This window comes from Hoplias malabaricus, chromosome 11 (assembly GCF_029633855.1).
Source record: "Hoplias malabaricus isolate fHopMal1 chromosome 11, fHopMal1.hap1, whole genome shotgun sequence".
Taxonomy (NCBI): domain Eukaryota; kingdom Metazoa; phylum Chordata; class Actinopteri; order Characiformes; family Erythrinidae; genus Hoplias; species Hoplias malabaricus.
The window spans coordinates 18,533,100-18,561,067 of NC_089810.1; the positions used below are offsets into that span (position 1 = coordinate 18,533,100).

General features: G+C 38.7%; 1 protein-coding gene across 1 annotated transcript; it reads right to left on the bottom strand.

Annotated features, from left to right (window-relative positions):
- elapor2a (endosome-lysosome associated apoptosis and autophagy regulator family member 2a) lies at positions 1 to 27,965 on the bottom strand. Its single transcript, XM_066685420.1, has 22 exons — positions 27,769 to 27,965; positions 23,622 to 23,742; positions 21,305 to 21,494; positions 20,508 to 20,655; positions 19,555 to 19,644; positions 19,347 to 19,452; positions 19,090 to 19,242; positions 16,740 to 16,828; positions 16,000 to 16,180; positions 15,746 to 15,874; positions 15,427 to 15,517; positions 13,512 to 13,614; positions 13,212 to 13,349; positions 11,241 to 11,504; positions 9,787 to 9,960; positions 9,432 to 9,612; positions 7,553 to 7,649; positions 7,271 to 7,372; positions 6,149 to 6,275; positions 5,544 to 5,722; positions 5,179 to 5,350; positions 1 to 1,520 (listed from the first exon to the last, which is right to left on the bottom strand). The coding sequence occupies exons 1-22, from the start codon at positions 27,871 to 27,873 to the stop codon at positions 1,452 to 1,454; spliced, it is 3,009 nt and encodes a 1,002-aa protein (XP_066541517.1). The 5' UTR covers positions 27,874 to 27,965; the 3' UTR covers positions 1 to 1,451.
- Between the last annotated feature and the right edge of the window lie 3 nt (positions 27,966 to 27,968).

Sequence of the window (27,968 nt, forward strand, 5' to 3'; positions counted from 1 at the left end):
ACAGTTATTTATTCTATCAAAACCTCAAATCAAAGATCTGTGAATTTCAGTTTGATACAGTTACATGGCTTTCATTTCACATCAAACACAATAAGAAGACTGCAAGGACTGCATATTCATATGAACTACATCTATATCCTCAAAAGTACAGGGGGAAAAAAGAAAACAAGGGGGCATAGCAAAGGCACTCTTTACTCCTCTGACAAAACCAGGATATTTATCCACAGGTCCCACAGGACCATGTAGAAACATGTTGTGAAGGTGCTCACCCGTCGTCCTTCGTGGTATTAGCTTTGAGAAACTCTAACACTCAAGTCATGCTAATACAGAGCTAGCATTACAACATGCAGTTCCACAGTTCTACAGTGGATGGTACATTGCCCTTCCTTCTCAAGTCAACAGATATTTCAGTGACAGAAAAGATCAAAGACAGGTGCAGTAGCAGTGTATTTGTTTTTCTCTATTCGTTGGAAAGTCTTAATCCCATCACTAGACTAAAATATAGCATCTGGCCAAAATGTAATCATCCCTGAAGAGATTTGATTCCTCAGACTTCAAAGTTTTAATTGGACAATCTTTACTCAGATGCAGTCCTGATGCTCAAGATGCATGAAATGACCAGATGTAAAGGAGTTCTTACAGTGAGAACAGAATGACTAATAAGGACAAGACGATGGCGTAATTGTATGGGTAAATAACCACTGTCTGTGAGCGGTCAAATCTTACTTAATCTTTAATCTTAGCAGTCAAACGTAAAGGTTTGAATGTCCCTGGTCAAATATGTGAATAATGTGTGTGTGTGTGTTGATCTATGGAGGCAAAATTACTTAACACTGGCTCTACGAGAAGCCAGACTTTTTTTATGAGCAATTTCCATGTATTTGCTCTGTTTCACACATTGGGGAAAAACAATAAAGAATGTGTCGTGACGTTTACTCATTTCACAGATTATGGTTTTAAGTTAAAATATGCCATGTCTTTCACATTATTTGTCAAGGGGCATCCAAACTTTTGCCTACTACGAGATTTTTAATTCCTTTGTCCCTGAATGCCTGCATTTGTGCGCACCATCTAGTACCATGACCCTTCTCTTAAACACAGTTCCACAACGCAAATTTTATATGTCAATATATTATTTATAAAAAAAATACACCCACAAAAATGACAGGAAAAATAAACAAAAAACAAAGACAGATTGCACAGTGACATAATGAAGACATCAAACAAAACCATCCCACAGGGTCTGCTCCTCTAGGTCCTGAACAGAGTCAAGCTGGCCCAAAATCTCCAGAGGGTCTTTCTCTTTGTTTCCCCTTCAGCAGCTCTTCTTCCGCTCTCTGTTTTAAGGCCACTGCATGTGTACGTGTTTAGGAGCGAAGAGGGGCTTCAAAATATCCTTCCTTCCATTCATCTATACATCCATCTCTCCATCTTTTATTCTCTTTAGCCCTCTATCCCCACACCCATTTCTCTGGCTGGGAGGATTTCAGCTGGACAGCCTCAGAGCTCTGCTCGTTGCCCTAGAAACAGTGACATGCAGTTTTTTACATGCTGGAACAAATGGCAGCACAGCTCTCAGATGTGTATCCGAGCAGGGAGAGGGGTGGCCCTGCCCGGTTCGCTTTCTAAAGCACGCCCCTGATCAAGGCCAAGGACTAACCAGCAACACCAACACGTTACCAAGACAACCAGTGCTCTCGTTCGCGCTGGGCTCGTCGGTGTGTGGATAGACGCCAGGCAGCAGGCGAGAAAAAAGTCTACCTCCAACAGCGCCAGAGCCCAGCTACATGCCTCCACAGCTCAAGGCCATCCTTACTCAATACCAGTCCCCTTTCTGAATGCAGCCTTTTATTGCCACACATGCTTTAACGTCTTTGGCTTATTTTTCAACAAATGATGGGGACTGTGTGCTTCATTTGTAATGAAATATTAAGCCTCAACTACTGTTTGCTTTTAATTTTAAATGTGGGATTTGCACAATGCACATTGGGGGATATAAACGTGCATCACTTCTTAGTAACATAAGCTCTTTAGCTTGTGCAAAAAGCAAAACTCCAAACACAAAACCCTGTTTTGGCACATTGAGTACTCTTAGGGCAAGGGAAAAATCTAAATAATGTTTTAAAACTCATTTAAAGTGTACATTTTTAAGCATTACAACATCAGTTATTTCAATCAGACCACACTAGTCTACAAGTTCTTCGGCTAATAGAACAGTGGTTAATAAGTTTTCTTAAGAATTTAACCAGCTTCTCCTGATTTGATTAGTTTGATGAGTTTTATCATTAATTAGCCTTACTTTACTGATAAGAGAGCCAAAAGGGTCTGTGCCTGCCAGAAGATATTTAAACATGTTCCCACAAGGCAACTGAAGAAACCTCTCTATTTCTCTCCCTGCAGTCGACTCTGCTGACTTCTTTTAAGTGACAATGGCACTTCCAAAGAAAGAGCCCCTCAAAACCCACTCTCTTTGTCTGTCTCCATTGCGGTCTCTCTCTCTCTTTAATTGGCTTCAGACACAATGTGGCACACTGCATCTCTTTCTGCAGCTCAACCTAGTCTTTAATCTTAAAGAAGCTGCTCAGTGGCTACTTTAGCTGCTTTCAGTTACACATCAAGGCACGCACATACACTCATACACTAATGTGCACACACACACACACACACACACACTGATTTCTGCTATTGCTGTGAACACTCAGAGGGAGAGAGACCTCGAAAGAAGAGCAGGTGAGAGGAGGCAAGAGGTCTGAGGTTGAATTAAGGTCTCTCACATGCATTCGTTTTGTCAAAATGTTTCAGCAGTAATCACAGATAAGCAAGTTTTCACCCTAAATGCTGAGTCAACAGCCACAAGCTTCAAATGCAGAGTGTGAGAAACTGAATTCACTTTCCTCAAAAGTCCACATTTAAGAGACACGTACTGTGCAGAGCAGGGTAAATTAAATATTTCACATTTCTATCTCTAAACCTTCCTAAGCACATCTGCTTAAGGAAAATATCAAGCAGAGGGCAGAGATGCTCAAGGGTTCATTAGGGTAGTTCTGGCTTGAAGGTTGTACAAGGTATGTGTTTCAGAACCCAGAGAAAGATTTAACTTTTAGGATCGTTAGAACTCACAGAAGTGATACAATAATGAACTAATTTTCACATGGGACCTTGTGATGTTGCTTGCCACACACACACACACATACACACACACACACACATTCATTCATCTGTAACCGCTTATCCATAGCCAGAAACACTGGGTGCAAGGCAGGAATACACCCTGGAGGGCACGCCAGTCCTTCACAGGGTAACATACACACATTCACTCACACCTACGGACAGTTTTGAGTCACCAATCCACCTACCAACGTGTGTTTTTGGACCGTGGGAGGAAACCGGAGCACCCGGAGGAACACACCAATCTCCTCACAGTGACCTGGAGTGGGATGTGAACCCACAACCTCCAGGTCCCTGGAGCTGTGTGACTGCCACACTACCTGCTGTAAACTTTCCAACTTAGGAAGTTTTATTGGTAATGCTTTACCTTGAGTTCCAGGTTAATGTGAAGTTCAACCTCCAAAGTACTAGGTAATCATGATGAGCAACAAGAGACTACGCTGAACACAGTCAAGCTTTTTACTGTGTACTTTGGGTAAAATCGTTTTATAATAATTACAGAATTACACTGGAAGAGCTAAAATAGTCTAAGCACTGATTAAATTTTAAAGGGGGCATATTATAAAAGTCACATTTTAGTGGATCTTCACATTCGTGAATCTGGAGTGCCTAACATTCCACAAACTGTGAAGCAAGACAACCCAGCCAGGTTTTTTTTTATGGTCTGACTAAAGTCCGATTTATGCTGTAGTGTCAAATCAATGTAGATTTTCTGCTGTATCCTGCGCAAGAGGCCTTTTTAGGTACCTTTGTGTTGCTTTGAAGTTGCAACCAGGAAATAAGCTAATTCAACATGCCCATTTTCCCACCTGGATACACACTCCTTGTATCTTTTTTGGGTGGTAACTTTTTTTGGCGGCACAGTGGCGCTGCAGGGAGTGTCGCAGTCACACAGCTCCAGGGACCTGGAGGTTGTGGGTTTGATTCCCGGTCCGGGTGACTGTCTGTGAGGAGTTGATGTGTTCCCCGTGTCTGCGTGGGTTTCCTCAGGGTGCTCCGGTTTCCTCCCACAGTCCAAAAACACACGTTGGTAGGTGGATTGGTGACTCAAAAGTGTCCGTAGGTGTGAGTGAACGTGTCTGTGTCTGTGTTGCCCTGTGAAGGACTGGCGCCCCCTCCAGGGTGTATTCCCACCTTGTGCCCAATGATTCCAGGTAGGCTCTGGACCCATCGCGACCCTGAATTGGATAAGCAGTTACAAATAATGAATGAATGAATGAACTTTTTTTTGTATTTTTCCTTTTTTCCCATCTTTTCCAACACGTCCAAACTTATGTTTGAAGAAATCCCATTCCAAGAGTTGTCTTTTTTAGTGTGATCAGAAGGATTAAACAGTGCATAACTGTATTTGTATTGCAAAATTCTGACATAATATGTGAATTGTTCCCTCAAAAAACATAAACCACTGTGTTTACCTTTGAGCTGGGACATTTGTTTAATGTCTCTGAGTAAATCGATTACATCGTTGATTACATATTAATCATATTTATATATTTCATTTTGTAATTTATAGAGGAAGTACAAACAAATTACTGTCTGTAATTCCAAACAGGGATCTCAAAATCTGTCCAATGACCTGGGGATTATAATTAATTTTGCTTAAAAAATGCAAGACTAGTGAGTATTTAATAACATTAAAAAGAGTTCCTTTAAAACTAGATTCACCAGTTACAACAAACTATCTACAAAACACTGACTTATATAAATCAATATTTTCTGAGGGAAAAAATTGAGGAAAAAAGCAAAACCACAGAAAGAATCACTAATTAATTACAATGTTCACGTAGATATCCTTTTCCACATTATGAGAACCTGCTACACCATTTAAAATAACTTCGATCTTGGAACACCCAAAATAATGACCTTGTGCGTTAGAGTTTGTACCTCACACCTCATTAGAAATTACAATCCAGAGCATTGTAAAGAGAGCATGTTGCCATTTCTTTTTGTAATCCATATGTTAATGTGACCCCAGATACTGGGTTAGAATACAAAGTAGTGTTAAAGTACCTTTGTCGCAATGGCCTTCAGCTTGCGCAATAGAGAGGGTTTGGAGTAGACAATTTCATCCTCTACTTCTTCCCCATCCCCCTCTCCCTCCATGATGGCACAGCTGTCTGCTGCAGGTAACTCACACTCTTTATTGGCTGACATCACCAGCTTGGAATACTTAAACTCCAGCCTATTTGGGTGAAGAAAATGAAAACATTTCAGACTTACTATTACTGGTATAATGGTGCAAACACACACCATTGTTCTCCACTTCTTTTTCCTAGACATTTTTGTCCAAGTTAAATAAATTCATTAGTAATCAAATGGTTAAGTGGGTATGTGATTGGTGAGTGAGTGGTTGACGGAGTCCAGAGGAATCTTACTTTTTGTTCTTCTTCCAGAAGTAGCAGGTGAGGGACACAAGAATAACTGCACAGACAGCCCCCACCACGGCTCCCAATTTCAACCAGAAATCCATCATTTCACATGCTGTGCTCTTCTTCATTGGCAGGGCTACTCCTCCTGTACAAAGCTTCGGCTCTGTCCACACATACACAGTGTTCTGAAACACACACACACACACACACACACACACACACACACACACACACACACACACACACACACACACACACACACACACACACACACACACACACACACACACACACACACACACACACACACACACACACACACACACACACACACACACACACACACACACACACACACACACACACACACACACACACACACACACACACACACACACACACACACACACACACACACACACACAACCATACATTTATTCACTCCACCCATCAGTATGCACTGATCAGAACGAAAGATCCAGACAGTGTAGTGTTTTACACATTCAAGAGTCTCCGTAAAATCCCTGTTTTTGTACAGGTGGAAGATTGATGGTTCAAAGACATAGAAGGGATCTTAGTGGGCTTTGATGAAACAGCTGAATAAAGAGCACCTGTACTCCTCCCTTGCAGGCTCCCTCGATCTGGTGGTAATCAGCCTCAGTGCAGCGTGGGCAGGCACTAGAACTCTCCCACAAGAAGTGGAAAGTGCAGCCATCACAGGTGCCTGCTGGACATTGTCTGCAGAATGATACAGAGGAAAAGTTAGCATACAGTTCCATCATCAACAAAACAAACCAAACACCATTATGTGACAAATAATAATATCAGCATATGTAGGTTGATAGTAAAAGACCACCCTTCATTTTCTCATCAATTTCCAGTTTGAAACAGCCATGAAGTACAAGCTAGTTATACAGCAGCTGCAGGAAAAAATGCAGAAACCCTCAACAGCTAAGTATACAGAATCTACCTTTTCAACTACTTAGTGTCCACCTTTTCCCTTTAATCCAGCTTCCATTCTTACCTGGAGATTTTGGATTTTCTGAATCTCACAATCCATAATTCCATACATATTCACTGTATATTCACTGTATATGTATTCACTGTATATACATATTCATTCATTCAAGTTAATATCTGGACTCTGACCTTATCATGAAAAGGATGAAAATCAAAAATTCCTAACTATATAATGCTGCTAGTTTGTCTGATTAAAATAAAGTTAGTATCACTTCTGCAAACACATTTTACAACTTGAAAAACAGCTTGTCCAAAATGTACTCAGTCCAAAGCCTCCTGATTGGGGAAATCCATGTACATTTAATAAATAGTCTATAAAAAAAGTTAGTAAGAATTAAGTAATTAATTCATTAGAAAAGCCGTCCTTTATAGGCCAAAGCTCTCTTTTGTGTTTTGTTTAGTTTGCCTTCTGCACATATTATAGGGTCGAGAGACTGAAGTCTACTTTTTGTCTTTATGATACATGATCAGATATAAAAATGTTGCAATGGGAGGATGTTTGCCTGGATTCACTAAGCACATTCTGCACTTCAACATATTTATGGATGATAATATGGATGAACCTCAGATTTGCATGAGGACAGGGCTGTGGGCAGACAAGGCAGAACAATCACAGTGGTTGCCTCAGCAATGTCTCTAACTGTGGAAGAAGACTAATGGTGAGTTCCCATTTACTGCATACACCCTGTGGAGCATGCAGTAATGCAGTGTACCTGGGCACTGATATTTCTCCTCTAGCACTCTTCTCGGGATTACAGCGCAGTGTAACCACTGTATTCCTGCCATTCTCACAGGAGGATGTCGTCTGTGGAGATCTGCACACGGAAAGTGTAAGAAAGCATGTACAAGTCAACTGTGTGCGTCTTGTGTGAAACACAACAGAAAATCGGTCTAGACTACAACCCTCAAAACTACAACGCAACCCCACAGGACTTATTGGGTTTTTTTTATCAGGTCAAGGCAAAAAGGACATATGTTTTTAGCTGTGCTATTACCGATAGTAAAAGTTGACATCTGGAATTCTCTTGGGAGGAGCAGGGAAGAGTTCTGGTCTGGCTGTAACTCCATTGAGTGATTTCTCCACTGTGGCTCCTGTAAAACAAACACAGATGCTCTTAGTGTGGAACCGAAAACTTAAAAAAATTCCCTTGAAATACACACACACACACACACACACGCACACGCACACACACACACACAAACAAACACACACACGCTCTCATAAGAGTTACAGTCATGACTTGAATGACAAACCTTAAATTCTTAAACATGGTTTAAGTTTCTGGTCAGTTTACCTCTCTGTTTACCTCCACAGATTTTTCTCTGCATTTCCAGACTTCCAGACCTATCTTTGGGATACACTGCATCTACACCTTGATGGCTATCCACATGTGCTAGGCTGTCATGTTATATTCTGCTTTTCAGGTGATGATTGGCTGGTTCAGACAGAATATAACTGAGCCCAGATCAGTCTCCTAAATGTGACATGGTTCTATTGAGGTCAAGTTCTGAAAAAAATGTGTTGGTCTTATGCCCAGTTCAATCTAAAAACTTGATGCCAATGGGTGTAACTGATCTGGTACAGGGAAAAACATTTCAGGTTGTATTATGGGTTTGTTAGTGAAAAGTAGTCCTGGGCTATGAAAACATAATAACATCCGAATCAAACATGTTTTTGATATTGATGATTCATGTTAGTAGAATTTTCAATAAAAACATTTCCCTATTCAAAGTAAAGATAGGAGAATGATATCTTTGGTTTTGTTTAGCTGTCAATATACTGTACTAATAGGACATTTTTCTAATTATTCTAAACATGATTCTAACATGTCATGTTTGAATTGTGTATTTAGCCGAATGGTCTCTCTTCTTTAGCTTTGAGGATGCAGCACCATGATTTCCAAACAGAATTTTAAATATTTACTATTTTTCCACTTCACCCATCTTAATCAAGCTTAGGCCCAGGGAAGGCAACTGTGTTTCTGGATCCTGTTTATATACGGTTTCCTCCCTTCATTTGTGAGTCTTGACTTATACTTGTGGTGATGAATTTACAGACAGTGGTTTTGGGGAGTGTTTCTGAGCCCATGCAGTGATTTTCACTATAGAAACATGCCTGTTTTTAATTCAGTGCAACCTGAGGGCCTGAAGATCACGTTCATTCATTCATTCATTATCTAAAACTGTTTATCCAGTTGAGGGTCAAAGTGTGTCTGGTATCAGTGGGTGCAAGAGAGCAAAACACACTGGACAGGTCGCAATATACTCACATAGCCACTCACACTTATGGACACTTTTTAAGTAACCAATGCACCTACCGACGAAAACGTGGCTCAAACCCACAACCCCAGAACCCTGGAAAGGTGTGCCCTCCAAAGATCACAGCCATTCAATATTGCACTGCATCACTGCATGCTGTTTTGATTTACATTTCGCACAGCATCGCCACTTTTCTGGAAATGGGATTTGTAGAATGATTATCAATAGATATCAATTTTAAATGAGAAATGAAAAAAGTTTTTTAGGTTTTCCACTAAGTCCCGATTGAAATACAGCTTTAAAATAAATTAGTGTATGATGTGAAAAACCAACATGGGCAAAATAGTGTGAACTTTACACAAAGATGGATACATAAGCTGCAGCTTACGCTTGATGCCCTTTCTTGCCCTTTATGGGACTGAAGGAGGGTCCAATGGGAAGGATCCTTCACATACAGCTAAAAAAAGATTCATAGAGATTTGCAGGATGCTCCTAATGTATCCTCTATATTCATCGATTAACTCAAAGTGCATGAAGGAAAATGCATGTTAATAAAAAGCCAATTCCAGGTACTTTGCCTATAAATAGATACACCAATTTCCCTCCATTACTTACCGAGAAACGAGTCTGCCAAACTGGTGGATTGTGAGGAAAGAGCTACCCTAAAGCCCCGCCCATCAGAAGGGATAACAGTTGATTGACAGATGAAGGCTTCCACTGAGTTGGAATCACCACTATGAGGATCTTTATCAGATAGGTCTGTAACATTATCTGAGCATATGGCTGGTCTGTGACCCTGAGAACCATAAGAAGAAAGACAGAGAATAAAGTGTAACACATTTCTAAATATATTTAATGTATTCACCTAAGATCTAATGGATTGAAGGAATGCATATTTCTCATGTGACAAAATAGCTACCCCATAACCACTTATTTTACAACACTTCTAGTTCAGCAGAAACATATGTACCTCCAGCCCACACAGGCTGATGTTGAAGAGATGGTAGTACTTGGTGCCTTTGGAGGTGAAGCTGGGGCCATTCATGATGGACCCAGTGAAGCCTAGAGGACTGAAGTCAAACTGCAGTGTCTGGTTCTGCTCCGTGTGTGTGAATAAACAGTCACTAAAACACAAGCTGTGCTCCTGAAATGAAAAATATACACTTTATAGGCTCCATAATCCTCATTTTATCCTCTATTAGTACTGTGTCAGCACACATCTAGTATAATCTCAATAGGAAAATACTGTTAATCAAAGGTGGATGCTCTGGAGCATCACACATGAGTATAAGGTCACCATGCCAAAGTTACCTAGAGGGATATAACACCCCTTTACAATTGGGCTGTGGAGTAATGGAACAGTATTTTCTGAAGCTCTTAAAATCAGATTGAGTGGAGTTAAAAAAAGTCCAATGAAACCTTCACAGCAATGTTACAATATCCAATATAAAGCCTTTGCTGAAAGTGGATTGCTACAAACATTTGGACTTAGTGTAGAGTGTAATACAGACAGGGAATAGCGTGGAAGGAAGTCACAAAATATTACAATGCTGAAATTCCCTCCACTTTCACAGTCACTCATTCCTCTCAAGTTCTCGCCTCAAGCAGCTCCCATCAAGTTTCAAAACGGGTACTAGTGAACAGATCAATAAGAATGTGCTCCAGTTATATATAGGAGCTAATCAAACCATATACGTCTATAAGAGCATCCTGTTCTGCTTTCTCTAGGTGCTGCAGGGCCTCGGCATAAAAGATCAGCACTGGCTGGGTCTACTTTGAGTTCAGAGTTTTCACTGGTGGAATCAAGACTACTACACTGCCAAAGGAAGATAAAAGTGTTTCTATGAATACACTTAAACAGGAAAAATCTTTACCTCTACTTCTCTTTTGATTGTGAATATTTACAAGATATTGTTGCTTTATGCCACAAAAATACATGATTTTACTCCATTTAAAAACCGCAGCTGTCCTTCATAGCTTGAGGGTATGAAGTATACATAAACACAAATTATACTAGAATAAAATCTCATTGCGACCTTTCTTTCTCTTCTCTTATAAAGGCTTATCTGTTTTTGCATACCTCTAAAGATGCATCAACATATGAACCAAGAACATTTTCCACTCAAGTATATTCCAGAGTAAGGTCTTTTTTGCTTGGCAACATTTAAGTTATGAATTCCATTTTTGTTTTTAAAATTGTAGTTTTGTTGGAATCTGTATCTCTATTGCTTTGTGACTTCTGGTCACATCACTAAGATTAAAGCTTTGGCATTGTGTTTTAGATCTAAAAAGAGCTGAAAAGCTCAGCATTTTCCTATGCTCATTGATGCAGGATTTGTTTAGAAATCTAAATGACAGCATTAGTGAAAAAATGATAAACAGCCCAGAAATATAAAGCAAACATACACACAGTCAGAGCTGTACCTTGTTGCTGCGGCTACCCGGGCCACACGGTTGGCAGGCATCTTGGCTGTAGACATGGTGTCCTGAGAGGAATGTGTTGGGTGGGCACTCCTGGCACTGGTTGGTCTCCTCATCAATGTAATATCCAGCTGGACATGGCACACATGCTGAGCCAGGCTCCTGAGACTCTATAGCACATGCCCTACAGGCTGAGGCTACACCATCCAGAGCATTTGTCACGGTGACAGTGTAGATCTTCGCCATATCATTCACATACTGACGCACCTGAGAAAGAGTAGAGAGAGAGAGAGAGAGAGAGAGAGAGAGAACCACCTCAACTTTCACTTCAAGGATTATCCTATATACAATATAGCCTTAAAGGGGAATTACACTCATTTTTATTTATTTGTATAAATAAATCATTAAGATGTAAACAAAGTCATAATGAATATCTTGATGTGAAATGAATAAGAAACCTGCAGAGTCAGAATCGTTGTTGAGAACTACATGTCCAAAGTATTGTCTCTAAGGGTTGCATCGCAGAAAACTATTACACAAATTGGTCACAGATGTTTTTAATGTATAAAAAAATGTATAGGTGTGAGCTACCACAAAGTTCAATGTAATGCAAAATATTAAAACAGGGACATAGTACACACCGTCTGCACAAGTTAACACAGATCCTTATTGAAATGTATGTGACATCATTTGATCAATATAACACAAGGATCAAACAACACAGCAATGTATTCCCCTGTCTAAACAGCCCTGTTCTGTATGACTGTTATCAGTGCCTGTTCATTACAATAACAAGTCTCACATAAAGGAGGGTCAGAGCTGTGATCTGAGAAATGAGCTGTTGGAACATGTCTGTGAGGATCTAACAGCATTCAGCCATGGAACACTGTGATAAAGCTCACCCCTACACCATCGCAAAGTGAAATGGTGGGAGGTGTCCTCTATGGGTAGAGTCGGGCGAGAGGCCTGAGATGTTATAAGGTCGACTTGAAATGACACCGAGAGGTTCGATTTTTGGTTCCCTTCCACCTTTATTTACACAGCAGACTTTATATTTCTATATACAATATATACATGCGCGCTCCTTGAGGACAAAAAAAATAACAAAATAAAATTCTCTATTAGCAGAGACAAAAAGGATAAAGACAACTAAATCAATTGAGTCTTATTATGCCCTTAGGTTATGCTTCTCTCGCCACGGTCTAGCAGAGTCCTCCCTCTTTTACCCTTGTGTGGTATATATATAGGTAGCCCCGCCCCTTAGAATATACCATTCCCTGAAGAGGTATAAGTTATAGTATCTTGGATACACAAGTTTCATAAACAATAAAAATTAACAATGAACTAACAACTGTACCAAGATTCAATTACGGCCATGGCATGTTTAACATTCATTCATAATATCACTATTTGTTAGATAATATATTTTCCCTCTTCTAGATGCTAGTTCCCCCTTCCCTCTGTGGAGAATGGATTCAACCAGGTAAGTAAAACTCAGCATCAAGAGATAGTACTCTTTTCCCTCTCACATGACCCGTATGCAGGTGAGTAAGTACAGGTAAGTATACATAATGGTTTCTCTTGGTGATGTGTCACAGGTACTGTACATCATCACAAACACATTAGTGAGTTCAGGTAAAAATAATTGAAGAACAACTCATCCCAGTGCATCCCATAAGTATTGGATTTTAATTCAGCAATCCAGAAAACACAGTTGTACTCCACCGCCAAAACCTGGAAGGTCCTATAGCCCTCTCGCTGAAACGTTGCATGGGGTATGGGAGGCTTTAGGCTCATGAGAGCTATTCTACTTTTGGACATATTTTGTAGTCTTGTAGTTATGTTAAGTTAAGAGTGAGGAAGGTGAGACTTAACCTGACAAATCCCATTTAGGGTTTTTTGTAAATATTTATAAAGGAATGTGTGTAAATTGTGTGTGTCTGTGTGCATGTGCGTATGTGTGTGCATACTGACATCCTTAGCTTGGTTAGTGCGTTGAAAGGCCCATGTGTAAGACACAGATGCATTCTTAGTCATGATGTGCGTGTAGGACTGTTTCTCCTTGCTGCCCTCCCATGACTCCACCACATTGGTGCTCCTTCTGTCTGTGTCCTGCAAAAACAACAAACACTCAAACATTTGCTCTGGAAAAAAAAAAGAACAGGCTAAAGACAGATGCACAATGTCCAAAACTCTGTCCAAAAGTGCTGATGAAAGCACAAGTTCTGTGATGCATACATTCAGACTATTTCACACACATACACAAACACTCACCATCATGAAATAGAGCTCGCAGTCGGCCGAACAGATGGTTTCAAACACAAAGGTGACACGACCAAACTCCGTACCACTGGTCCCACTGACTGATGTAGGCAACCTGACATATACAAGCAGACAGGCTTCCATACTGTGCTTTGGTATTTATGCATGTTTTAGCTCTTAATAAACATTACAAAATTAAAGTGGCTTCTTAAGGACAGTAGTATTCTTGAGAGGAAAGGGAATAATATATTATAATAAATGTTTTTTTTTCCTGTAGCAATGTTTCTGGCCACATCACATGTCTTTTTGTATGAGGTATGAGGATCCGGCACCTTTTCTTGGTTACCTGAGCAACAGTGGCATTACTAGTTGCACTTAACACAGAAGCTAACATGGCAGTATCAAAACAGCAAACTTGGTCTTCTGCTCATTCACTCGTTATCAAAAGAAAGTGCTTAATTAAAACTGAAGGGAGCCTGCAAACCAAAATAGAGCATGACAGAATTGCACTGCGCACACAAACAGCACTGTGTCAAACTCAAGAGACCACACAGCATTTATTGACTTTCCTGCCAAATTATTAAGAACAAATGCTACGTAAAAGAAACAACACAGAACCAGGACAAATAAATGAAATCAACCTTTTATAATATGAACTTTGTCCAGCGTTTGTCTTTATTATGCTTGCTTGGCTGTGTTGCTGGAACTAATATGGTCTGCAGGATATCGTTGGTCCGATCAAGACCCAGCTTTTCAGTGGTTGCTTTGGACATTCTGAAAAGCTGAATTCAAAGCAGATCTGAAAAGTGGCTGGGCACTGCACTCGCTATGAACTGTCTGGTGGATTTACAAACCAAGGTACATGGTGGATATCATTGTGGAGGGGGGCATGGACATGCATCATGGCCATAAGAAGACTGCAAGGAACTCACTCTGATGCTGTCCCTGATCATCTAAACATTATTTTTTACATAATACATAATGTAAAGAACCTAAGTTACAGTGTAGTAGAGTAAAACTAGATATTCTTTGCTAAAGGTAGCAAACAATTTAAATAGCTATAGGCTACTCTTATAGCTAGTGTTTGATCTGTTGCTCAATAAATGCTAATTTCCATATCACTGCACCTCAATGAATGCCTTGAGACTTTATTTTCCTAATTTTTTGTTCTCTGTGCTTGTATTCTATCATAAATTAATAAAACAATATGTTCAAAACAGACTGAATAATAATCATACACTGAATAAATGTAAAATTACCTTGTCAGTGTTTAGCTGACATAAGCCTACGATACCTCCGGAAAGGTTCAACAGTAATGTCTGTTGTTCCACACCCATTCCCCTCCAAGCTAGCTTTACAGTCCTACCATCCTTCTGTACAGCCATCCGTAAATCCACAATGGCCTCACTGGTGACTAAAGCTGTACCTAGCCCCACTGGCACTGTTAATGCAGGCTTAGTGCCACCAGTTTCATGTGAACTTTACGTAATATCATCAGCAGCCGCAATAACACAACACAGCACTACATTCACCTGTCTTGTTCTCCTCATACCTATAACACATTTATGGTATACTACCCTTTGCCATCCTTATCCACAAACACTGATTAGACCTTTCGGCTACTGGATATTAATATACTTCTTTTAATTATTTCCTTTACTAATTATTTACTTTTTAAAATATATTTATTTTATTAACATGTATTAAAGGATATAACAGTACTGTACTGAAATCAATGTGGAGAGGGGTATCTTTTATTAAACATCACAACACTTTATATCCTGTGATGAAAGTTAATAGCTAATCCAAATTACATCCATTGGGTACTGAGACAAAGGTTAAACAGAAGCATGTGAATTTATTAACTGCTTACATTATATCATATGTAAAATTTGTAGTACATATTTTAATGAGCACTTTGTCTCACCTGAATCCAGGCACTTTAAGGTTTAAGATGAGGTAATCATTATCCGAACCACCTGCTCCAGAACGGATATGATCTCCTGCTACCTCCCAACCTAAAACACACACAAACAAAGATAAAATTCATCAGTAAACCCCCAGCTCACTGCTAAAAACACATAAAGAATACAGTACAGAAAAAAGGATGGAAAGCTCCTTTTTGCAACCTCTCATGGTACAATACTGCCCTCTATCGCCCACATATAGCACTGCTTGTAAAATATATATATTCTGATTTCTTGAAGAACTAGCTCTCACTTAAGATTTCTCTTACTCTCTCTTACCATTCATGCCATCACACTTGGTGTTGGCCACATTGAAACAGGACGTCTTCATATTGGCAGGCAGAATGTTCCACCACTTGTATTCATAGCCCAGAGCAGGCTCCGTGCCTGCTGGGCAAGGCTGGCACTCTAGATGACAAAAAAAACAAACACATATACACAAATAATCAAGTTGCAAGAATACAGTTGTGGTACCACTGTAAGGGACAAACAGTCATGTCGACAAAAGATGATGGAATGGTTTAGGAACTCACCTTTGAGGCCATCTGAGTAGGTTCCTTGAGGGCAGGGTAGACACGTAGCTGTATTGTTGTTATAGAAACCAGGGTTACAGGGTGGGCATGGCTCCCGTTTACCAGAAGGAGGCAGTGTTACTGCACCAGGAGCATCCTCCAGACAGATCTGAGGGTCTATCCACTTATAAATTATCTGAGTCTGAGACAGATATATAACAACTCATATCAAATGATAGCATTTTCAATTACTTATAACAAATGTATTATTATTATTATTATTATTATTATTATTATCAGATTTATCTCATCAGTTATCAGAATAATCACAATATCTATCAGTATTACATTACTATTATTATCATTAGTGCATTATTATAATTGCTATTATAAAATATTTTATTGTTGAAATTGTAATTTTCATTCATTTATTGTCTGTAACTGCTTATTCAATTCAGGGTGGGCAGGAACACACCCTGGAGGGGGCGCCAGTCCTTCACCGGGCGACACATACACATTCACTCACACCTATGAATCACCAATCCACCTACCAACGTGTGTTTTTGGACCGTGAGAGAGAACCGGAGCACACGGAGGAAACCCACGGTGACAACGCACCAAACTCCTCACAATACAGTCACCTGGAGTGGGACTTGAACCCACAATCTCCAGTTCCCTGGAGCAGTGTGACTGCAACACTACTTGCTGTGCCACCCTGCCGCCTGAAATTGTAACATAAATATCAAAAAAAGCTTGCTTACCTTTCCTTCTTCATCACAGACACTGTGGATCTGGAAGTAGTCTTTCTCTGAGCATGGAGGTCGAGCCTTACACACAGCAGAACCTTCCACTGGTCATCACACAAAGAAGAGTTCAAATAATAAATACCAACAATCACTATTCAAATATTATGCAGTACTTTCTGCACAGAAATGCACATGTAATGTGGGAATGATAAACATTGTCCACAAACCTGGACAATACTGATATTTACTTTATCAATCATTTAGTGGCACATTTATGCTTTCTTCAATAAAGTTTACACAGCAAATTTACCAGTGTTAAGTTAATGTTACGCCTTTGTCCTGTCGTGTCTGTTGTCCCTGCCATGTGCTCACTTGGCACATAGCTCTGTTTGTTATTGTCCATGTCTCCGCCCAAGTCCCACCTTTCTTCCTCCTTCTTGTTAGTGTCATTTGTAATCCTGCCCCCTCGTTATCAGTCCAGGTGTCCCTTGTCTGTGGTCATATAAGTTCCCTTGTCTGTGTTTCTTGGCTGGACATTCCACCTTTAGTTTGCTTTCCACCTTTGTTTTGTGCTCTCTGGTCTGTCTGTCTGTCTGGTCTGTTTCTCATGCCTTCCAAGTCAGTCTTTGTATCTCTCTTGTCTCATGTCTGTCTGTGTTCAATTTTAGTCTGTTTAGCTTTCTGTTTTTTAGTTTAGTCTGTTGAGCTGTCCATGTTCAAGTTTAGTTTGTTTCTCTGTCTGTTTAGCTCCCTCTATCTAGCTTTCTATGTCCAGTTCCCTCTCTTCCTGTCCAAGTTTCTCTGTCTAGGTCTCTCTTTGTTTAAGTATTCTGTTTAGTTATCTTAGTATGTCTCTGTATTGTTAATACATGTTACTGTGTTTTAGCAAGTGCATCCACCTCCGTCAGTCCGCCCCGCATTCCTGACAGTTAACACTAATAGTGTTGATTTAATACTGGAGAATTTGTTGTGTGTTGTTGTGTCTTGTTTTGAATGGACTTTTGTGATCTTTTCTGCTTTCCATAAAATTATCATTTTATGCAATTTTTTTCATGCAACACTGACACATCTACACCACAAAATAAACTATATAGAAAATATGGCCAAATAGTAGTGGTAAAAAGTCCTAAAATCAAATGTATTGATTCACAGGGAGAATTTGATTGCGTCCAGCCACAACAGCATAAGTGATGTGAGGCACTGATGCTGGATCATTTCTTGATCACAAAGTCCCTTCAGTTCATTCCAAATGTGCTGGATCTCCATCACTCCAGAGATTGCATTTACACTGCTCCACATTCCAGTGCTGGCTGGAGTTATACGCCACTAGTAGAGTTTGGCATTTGACATGGAGACCTAAGGATTAAATGTAGCTTTTCTAGAGTGTCCAATTCTATTGAACCTGTTCTTGTAAATAAGATTGAGCAGAGAGGAGTGAAATGCAGAAATGGTTTTCAATCATTTTTGAATAGTTCTCTTTGTTTTCTGGTCACCATATTTAATCTAATTTTAACTAATATCTCTGTGCTTATTTTTCCATATGTCAATGTTGTTTCTGTACCTGTACTCCTTAGGAGTGTTGGCTGCATTCTTTTAAACAATGTTCACAAAGTTTACATTGAGTTTTGTATCATTTTTCCAGCCTTCTCTCTGTTTTTTTGTCTCTCTTTCTCTCTTCCAGCAAGTTCACCCCTCCCCCCTTTAGTCAAGTGGGAACATGATTGTTTAAAATAAAATTTAAATAATGACATCTTTTTCTACTTTGTCTATCCTCATAAAACTCATGAAATTGGTGGCAATGATCAGTGTGACATTGTTTTGATGCATCTCATCTTGAAACAGTCCCCATGTTTTATCACACTGGCATGATTAGCAGCACCTTAGGGTTAAGGTTTGAATAATTTTAAAAATTGTGGTTTCTTTAAAATGCATGTTTTATTTAGGCTGTTTTCACATACATATAAAGAGAGAGAGAAGATTTATATTATGGTGGCTAAAGGTGATTAACTCCTATTAATGACTTTAGTTAAATTAAAAGATGGTGTCAAAGCCAACACGAAAGGCTAGACAAAGCGGTGTTTACACAATCATTTAATATTGATATCATACCGTGTACTATTCATATGTAAGTTGTGTAAAACAAATCCAAATTCTAAAATTTCATCTAAATTGTTAGATTTGCCTTGATGTGTGAATAAAGCCTAAATAAAATCACCAGAGTAGCAGTTGGCACATTAACCCTTTAGCCCTTTCACAGATAAATTATAACTCATAATTGCATAAAGATGTGTTTGTTATTGTGTGTGTGTGTGTGTGTGTGTTTAAATGACCATTCTATGTTGTGTGTGTAGTGTGGTATTCTTACATGAAAAGTGTGTGGTTGTGTTACAGGCAGTGCAGGAGCTGGCTCCTCTGCCTGAGAAAGTGTTTCTGGGACAGAGTTCACAAGAGGAGGAGCCAGGAGCATTACTAAATGTGCCTGGTTTACATGGTAAACACTCAGACAAGTATGCCACACCTGAGAGAGAGAGAGAGAGAGAGAAAATTAGGTCATTATGAAAGCGCCATATGTATATTAAGTAGTTATAACCATGAAGACAAGCATTGTCGTTTTCACTCTACCTTCTATGTGGATGTTTTTCAGCAGAACCGGTTTGACCACTTTAGCTCCCACTGTAACGCCAGTAGTTCTCCAGTACAGGACATTGGTTCCAGACTTCAGACTGACCTGCATGATGACAGAGAGAGACAGAGGAAATACACTTACACAAACAGAAATGCACAATGCAGGCATGTGTTTTTATGTTTGCATTTGTATAAGCTTCTGTACCATGTGTTTGCTCCACTCTCCATTGCCTGTCAGCTTCATCCACTTCTGATCCAAAGTCTTTTCCATTTCCTGGCACTGGTCATTCTGAATCTGTCACAGGAACAAATGAATTCAAACCACATAAATTCAATGTCAAATAAACAGGAATAATTCAATTTTACTAACTGTGGGTCAAAGAATTACACGGTGCCTTATGCTGGAGAAATAAAGTGTAATTATTTCATAACGGTAATGTACTTTGGAACTTTTTTAAAACCAAGAAAGATAGTGTCATATATAACGTACAGTGAAAAAGTCAGAAATGTAATTTATACTCAGATAAAGCCATTAAATTTTCAGTATTAATATCCCCACTATTTTTTTTGCTTCTCACAATTCCCGATTTTAGTCCCAAAAATGCTACTGCCAATTTTATTAATAGCAAGGCCAATTTTTATCTCTAGGACTCTGAGCATCAAACCAGCAATCTCTTTAGACCACTATGCCACTTTTGAGCATGCAGAAATATTTAATATATTTTTATCTGACAGGTTTGACAGATTTTTGACAGATTTGGTGCTCTATCAGGTCTTGTATGTTAGGAATCCAATATAATTTATTCAATCAATCAATTTGATTTCCTCCTATCTGAAATGCAGAGGATTATGTCAAATCTAATGTCATCAGAAATATCTTCTGACAAATGAGTAACTTGTATTTAAAGCTGGTTTTGACTGAAAGTTATATAAATGAACAGTTTTCTGATGGAATGGGAAAGGATAGTAGAAAATAAGCTGCTTGTATTCCGAATTTAATAGGCTGCTTCTGTTTGTTTGTTTGTTTATTTGTAGCTATCTCTAAAATGTCTGCAAAACACCTTGTTATTACAATCCATATGTATATATGTTTTATATGCATATATATTAGCACCTAGTATAACATTAGGACAGGTCACTATGGAAGTTGCTACTTACAAAAAACTCAAAGAAGATGTTGTTATCCACATATTGGTAGTCAAAGGAGACTGATCCCTGCTTCTTCAAGTGGACAGCATAGACCAGAGACACACTGCATTCATCTCTGTTTGACTCCACATAACTACCCTGAGCTATCCAGGAGGATCTAGGTGGTAAAACAAAATAAACATAGTGTGTACTCTCTGCACCCATTGTTCTTTTTTATGCAACTAAATTTTGTTGCTCGTGTTGAAGCTCAATTTAACAAAACCAGTACATGCACAGTTTTGATTCTTCTTTGTGAGTGTCTATTGAATGAGTGACATAATTTGTGTGGGAGAGTTCTCTCACATTTTGGACCAACTGGCAACCAGATGCACTGTTTTTTTTAATCCACATGGGCATCTAAAGAGCTAACAGGGTAACACAAGCATGTTGATACTGCCAACTGAACATACAATTCTGTACTAGTAAAGAATATTACAAGCTGCTAGGATACTTTTCTTTAACTGTGTTACTAGTAAGTTTCATTTCTTGTACATGAAAACAATTATGATTCAAGATTTGAACAACAAGCTACACAATGACATCTGTTCAATTAACAAATCCATATCTGGGAGAAGAAAAGAATCCACTGCCTACTACCTCTCAAATCTAACCCCTATTTCCTGTAGAGTTTTTATTCTGTTTATTTAGTACAGGAAAACATACTGATTGTTCAGGTAATGGACCATTTGCTCCAGATGGGTAGACAAATATTAGGTCAAAAAACAAAGGATCATTGTTTTAATCCTGCACTTCCTTGTGCCGCTCACCCATTACAGGAAGACCCCTCCTGCCCGTGTGGAGTGCTGTCGAGGTAGGTTGCCACACTGCTGAATCCAGGGGGCATTTCATCCCACTCATCAAAGCGAATACCTCTGCCCAGAGAGTAAGACCCAGCTGCACACTGAATACACTCCTGAGCAGTCATCTCTAGAAACTGACCCGCCTCACATGAAAAAGCTGTAAAAGACATGTTTTAGTACTCAGCACACAGCAAACACAACATTCACAGAGAGAAAAAAACATAAATATTATAAATATTCATCTATACGATGCATTTAAATGTTATTTTAAAAGAAATGTCCTAATGCCTTAAAAGTGGCTAAGATGTACCTGCCTCTATCTTTACCATCCATTCTGCCACTTGCTTGTTGTTGTAATTTTTTTCCTTAAATATCTGATGTATAAAACCCTGCTTGTCTGAGTCTGGGCTTGAGTCTTCTATCATACAGAAATAAACACCACATGGACATGTTAAGGAAGTACCAAGAAAGTACTACTTGTAAATGTGATGATTTTGTCATTATTTCTTCAAAATTGTTTGATTATGTTCCCCTACTTCATCTGGAAAAACCTGCCATTAATTCAAATTATTTAATGTAATTTAAATTGTATTAGGTTTGTTTCATAATGCCAATATATTACATTTTTAAACATCTCTTTTCATATCAGTGACTTGTTTATATACCAAGTAAACACATCCTCTAATTATGGTGATTCCATAGGGGTTTTGTCAGTGTCCATTAATATGTTCATGACATTTTATCAGTGTTCTTATTTTCCTGGTATTTTCCATGAATGGAAAACTAATTTGCATGTTCTTTCAGGTTTTTCATATGGGAACCATGCTTGGACTGCTGAAGGGCCATTCCATCCTTAAACACACAGTGGTCCGTGTCAAACTGAGTCACAAATCTTTGTTGCCGGATATTAGAGAATGACTGAACAGTGTTTAAACAGGCCACCCACAGGCCCTGTACAGTAGCTGCACGTCCTCTTATCTACGTTCTTGTGTCTGCCTTCAATCCTCTCTCACTATGCTGTGCAAACATTCTGGCAAACCATGTTTGAAGATAAGGGACTAGAGACTAGAAACTGCTTTCAGAAAGACACAAAGACCCTTCTGTTTTACAACATGGAAGAGCATGTTACTTAGGCAGGGATGTGTTTGATATTGGTGGTGATTAGATGGCCAGTCTAGATATTTTACAGCTGTTGCTAAATTCAGAGAAGGTCAGAGATAGGTTACTTATCAAGAAAATGATTTTTAGCACTGATCTTTTATCATTTAGGTGTTGTGATCATTTCATTTGCTTTACTATAGGAGCTGAATTCAAGCGATTTTAAACAACTAACAATTCTGTCAAGGAAGTGAGTTAATGTGTATGGTACTGAGTCTATCAGGGAATAACAGCAGATACAAGAAGACATGAGACATTTCTGCTGATTAATGTAGTGTTATTCACAAAACAGAACAAGGCAAAGTGTGAACCACCATCTGTTGTATGATTTAAATGTTACAAGAAGATTTTTCATCTTGTTCTTTAAAAGTAGAATTTCCTGTGTCATCGCACTAATACTATGCATTCAGCTGTTATTTATTCTCAAAACCTGACAGGTTCTAAATCACCTCACTGGAAGCTTATGGGTCAGTAACTGTTTAGAATGAGATTCCTACAAAGTCCACCACAGCTTTGTCCACTTTGCATCATTATCTTGGGCAACCTGGCAAATCAATTAACTTCTACTCCTTGTAATTACATATACATCAAATTCAATTTAATATATTTGAAACAATTCATTTAAAATGATCTAATATGTTATACCAACACAAGAGTCACAACAGTGTATACGAGGGGCATTATTTTATTAAAAGATCAATTACTATTAACTGTATGCAAACAAACCAAACCAATCCCCAGACAAAAACACCTTTCTACACCAGTCTCCTCACTTTCAAAGCTTAGAAGTTTGGACTTATTGGACTTATGGTCTTATTTCAATTTGCTTTCAACATATTCAAAAACATGTTTTCACCATTATACCTGACATTCAGTCAGTACCTCCCACATTATCAACCTCTAAAACTAAATTCAGTCTAATTCATTAGCCATTAATAATGGATGATACAAATCATTGCGCCCTCTCTCTTCCCTAGGCCCATTTAATCTCATTCAGTTTCTCTCTCACACACATACACCCTCTCTCTCTCTCTCTCTCTCTCACACACACACACACACACACACACACACACACACACACACACACACACACACACACTCTTATATATTCACAATATGGACCTACTGCAGTCTCTGCCCTGCACAGGGTCAGGCAGTCCAGTGCACTCTCCTGGCCTCTGAGGAATGGCCACTCTCCATCTTGAGCCAGTGCTGTCACACTCTGTGTATTCAAAGTAGTAATCCCCCTGAAAACACAAACACATAAGCTGTTTAATTCTATCTGTGTTAATGCAGTGTTAATACAAAGAGGTAAAGTGTCGTTATTTTTGTGAACAGTAGGTGAAGCATGATTAAAAAGTGCAGAACATGCAAACAAAGCTCACAGTAAAAAACAGAAAGTGAGTCATATGATTGTCCTGAAGCCAAGTACCACCCCACCCTTTCCTTTACAGACACCTTTAAACCAAACACTTTAATAACATCTATTGGACTAGGAAAAAGATTGCACAGATCAACCAAACCTGTGTCAATCAAACCACTTTACACTTGTGTAAAAATAAAGTAAACTCTCTTTAAATTCAGTGCCTAATTTGAAATTTCTGTAATTGAAAAGGTCTGTCAGCCAGTATAAAGTTCCACTTTCCTTGACTATAATTGGTTGTTCCAATTATAAAACATGTCATTCACTTCCAGGCTCATACAAACTAAATATGAAAATGAGGCTGCAATAGCAGCCTAAATCACATATCAGAAACAAACGTATTTCATCTGCTTAGTTGGCCTGCAAAGATTAGCCACCCCTTTAAATGGATATTATGAGTGAGTATTTCAGCCTGCACTGATTTATGAAAAATTCACCATTCACAGGTGCTAATTAGAACGGACATCATTTATGTATACCACTTGTAAATACACAGTAACGGCTTGAAGGGAAAATCAACACTGTTTTAGAGCCCTTTAGTTACAACTGCCCGAGGAAAACAAATCACCAGAAAGTTAATAACTCACTTACAGTCCATAGAGTACATATGCTTTAACTGGTAGATACAAGTGGGAATGGCTGGCTCATTCCTTTATTCATGTGCAACACTGCTGTGTGCCTCTGGTGTTGATTGAGACAGAGGGAAGGAAAGGCTGCCTTGGGGAGGAAACTGATAAACTCAGAGAATGCCCCACAGGTCAACACACACCAAAGCACACTACAGCTTTACCTACCTAAACTGTACTAAACACCCAAGTGCCCTCTGATAATACTATACCTTATCCACAATGGCCAAAGAAAATGCCAACATAATGGCAGCTGCAAAAAGGCAAACAGAGGTGTGCTACATTAATAATCATTACACAAACACTGCAAAGCCATGAACAAAACAATGGTGCCATTAATATAATAGAGTCTACTGAATGAACCAACAAACGTGAAATAACTCCAAGAAATAAGGTGTCCTCCATTAAACACTGTCTGCTTCTCTCGGGCACAAGGCAGAAGACATCTTAACAGGGAAAAGAATGTGACTGTATGATTGTTTTCTCTGCACTGGAAATGAGATATTAAGCTTCAGTTAAATGGAGCTGATTAAACTTCCTTTAGGACAATCAGAGATATTCAGCAGGTCAAATTGTGCAAATACAGAGGAGTCATAAAGCAGACATAAGTCACTGATTTAATTAGATAATATGCGTTGGTTTGCATGCTGCAGATTTTCAAATAGTGTTTCCCTTTACACAACCCAACTTCTCTTTATATCCTCAATACTATATGCATCGTAATTACAGCTTAAGAAATATGTGACAGGAGGTTTCCAACAACCACCCATATTTGGAATCACAGAAGTTATTTAGCAATTGATCAATATTCATCAACAAAACATGATTCATTAATATTTCCAATTTTTTTTATCATCTAGTATTTTTCTAAAAATGTCCAACACATTTCTATTTACATTGTTATTCAATACTAAATAAGACGCACATTTTCAAGCAATTTATTACAACAATTTATTACTCCTTGTCAGTTTACCAACTCATTTTGACCAAGGATATAATAACACTCTCTAAAACTAGTTATTACTAATGAAGAACTATAGTAGACTCCACAAAATCTGTTACTCCAAATATTTTACAGATGAATAAGCAACCAAAAGTCAGTTTATTCATAGATAATGAACTCATTCTGCATCTACTGTGCAAGCAGCCAGTGTTTACAAATAAGAAGAGATCTGGATTATATGAATGTTCACTGTAATTGTGAATGTCATTTTTCTCCCCTAAATAACACAGTCACCCAAGGATGTGCTCAATTTTAAACAACAGCTGTTTCAAAAGGGCTATTTTTAGCATCCCTATCACCAAGCAATTGAGATGGGGACACAGTCAAAACCAAAGTGGTGAATACCACCACTTAACTCTCCCCTGGAAATTGTTTCATCCATTTGCATAAGATTAGAGATAAAACAACTATGCAAGAAATTTAAGCCACACAGTGTGAGATCATATGAGAAGTCAGACCCCTAAAGTAATGTGACACTGCTAAATCAACCTATGCATGGTGCAAACCTGATTCAAAATCAATTTACCATCCCCCATGCCCTCATGCACACACATCCCCTTTTTAGATGGGAATTAGGGTTTTTATTATTATTATTATTGTTGTTGTTGCTGTTGTTGTTAAAATATTAACATTTTAAAATAAATTACTCAGAGGTATTTTAGGTGCAATGCTTAATTTCAGAGAAACTCACCAGGTCAGATTTGTTCACTATGTTGGTAATAGGAACCAGATATGCAAAGAGTTTAATGCTTCTAAAAGCAACCTCACAGAAAGTCATTAATGAAGTAGTTATGATATGTTACCTAATATAGGTTGACTAGATCGAAGATGGTGAAAAAGTGCTACTGACGTGCAGGCTGAACAATTAAATGTCTGCAGAGAAGGTTATCGACCAATAACGGTAGCTCTACAGTCAGACCGTCCAATCAGAAGATTTTAGGCTACTTCACCAGTCCCCCTTCTCAATCAAGCGAACCAATCGGAGTAGGGGAGGGCGGGACTAGTTTGTGAACGAAACGCTTCTCGAAATTCTATGTAAGCTCTAGAAAAACAAAATCCCGGACGTTTGTGAAATTCCGCCCGGACATTTTTTTAAGTCTAAAAAAGAGGACATGTCCAGGTAAAAGAGGATGTCTGGTCACCCTACCTAATAACGTTATCAACATTTAACTAAAACTTCAGAAAAAATGTGGATTCATGGAGAGCCGCATTTGTGTTGTAAACATTCTGATACCTGGTTCCTTTAACTATAAATTAATTTCCCTTCATAGTTACACAAAAAATGGTAGCCTCATTTGTTAATTCATAAATGTAATACATAATAATAATAATAATAATTAATAAAAAGTTCCATATTCTATCAAAATCTCATGGGAAAAGCACAGTTGACTTCCCTGTTAACAGTAATACTGAATAGAGTTCAAGTAAGCCACATTTTGCTATTGATACAAATAAGTATGATTAGATTTCTAAATGTCTACCAATGATAATGGTATTGTCTTAAAGACTGGCTACATCCCAAATGGCTCCCTAATGTCTGCTTAGTACACAATGTAGGTTATCGAATTATATCTTCTACATCTATATAGTGCACTACATATCTCACAGAATTCCATTTATATTCAGGCATACACTACATGACTTACAGTTTAACATTTAGTTCATCGTTTCGTAGTAGAAGCTACTTCCGCAGTGCACAATGTAGGGAGCCGGGAATGATTTGAAACACAGCTTATGTTACTAGAGGTGCAACAATTGAACCTTCATCCCTCCAGTTCACCTGCAGCCATCTTAGCATCAGTTTATACAAACTTTCTTCAGCACTGCGAGAGTTGTACTCTTGTTGATATTGAAATTATATTAGATAGTTGAAATAACAAAAAATAACACAAAAAAATGTAATGTGGCCAACATGTAGACATATGAGGTGTACTCACATTCTTTAAGAGGAAATGGCCTTAAAATCACCGAAGCAATAAATACACGAACATAACACTCTTACGCGGCACGTTTCATAATCCCTAATATTACTACTGTTATATCAGAACCGACCATCTCACAATACCACAAACGGAAGTCTAAGCGGCTAGCCAAACAAGTGTGCATAAAACCACTCATTAATAAAACTAATATAAACTGCGCTCAGTGCAGTAACCGTATATTTCGGTACACTGAGTATAAACATACTGATGCCGTGATGTTGGTGTCTCACATGTCTCACCTCGCTGCACTGAGGTAGGCTCTCAGCCACAGCCATCACACACACACTGCTGTACATCCAGCACAAACACCCCAAAAAACACAGCGCTCTCCTCGGGGCATCCATTCTTCGGTAAATACAAAAACGCAGCACACCATCCAGCAGCTGTGTTTACGTAGATAGAGCAGATAAAGCTGTGTGTGACTGGCCTAAGCCTCTTT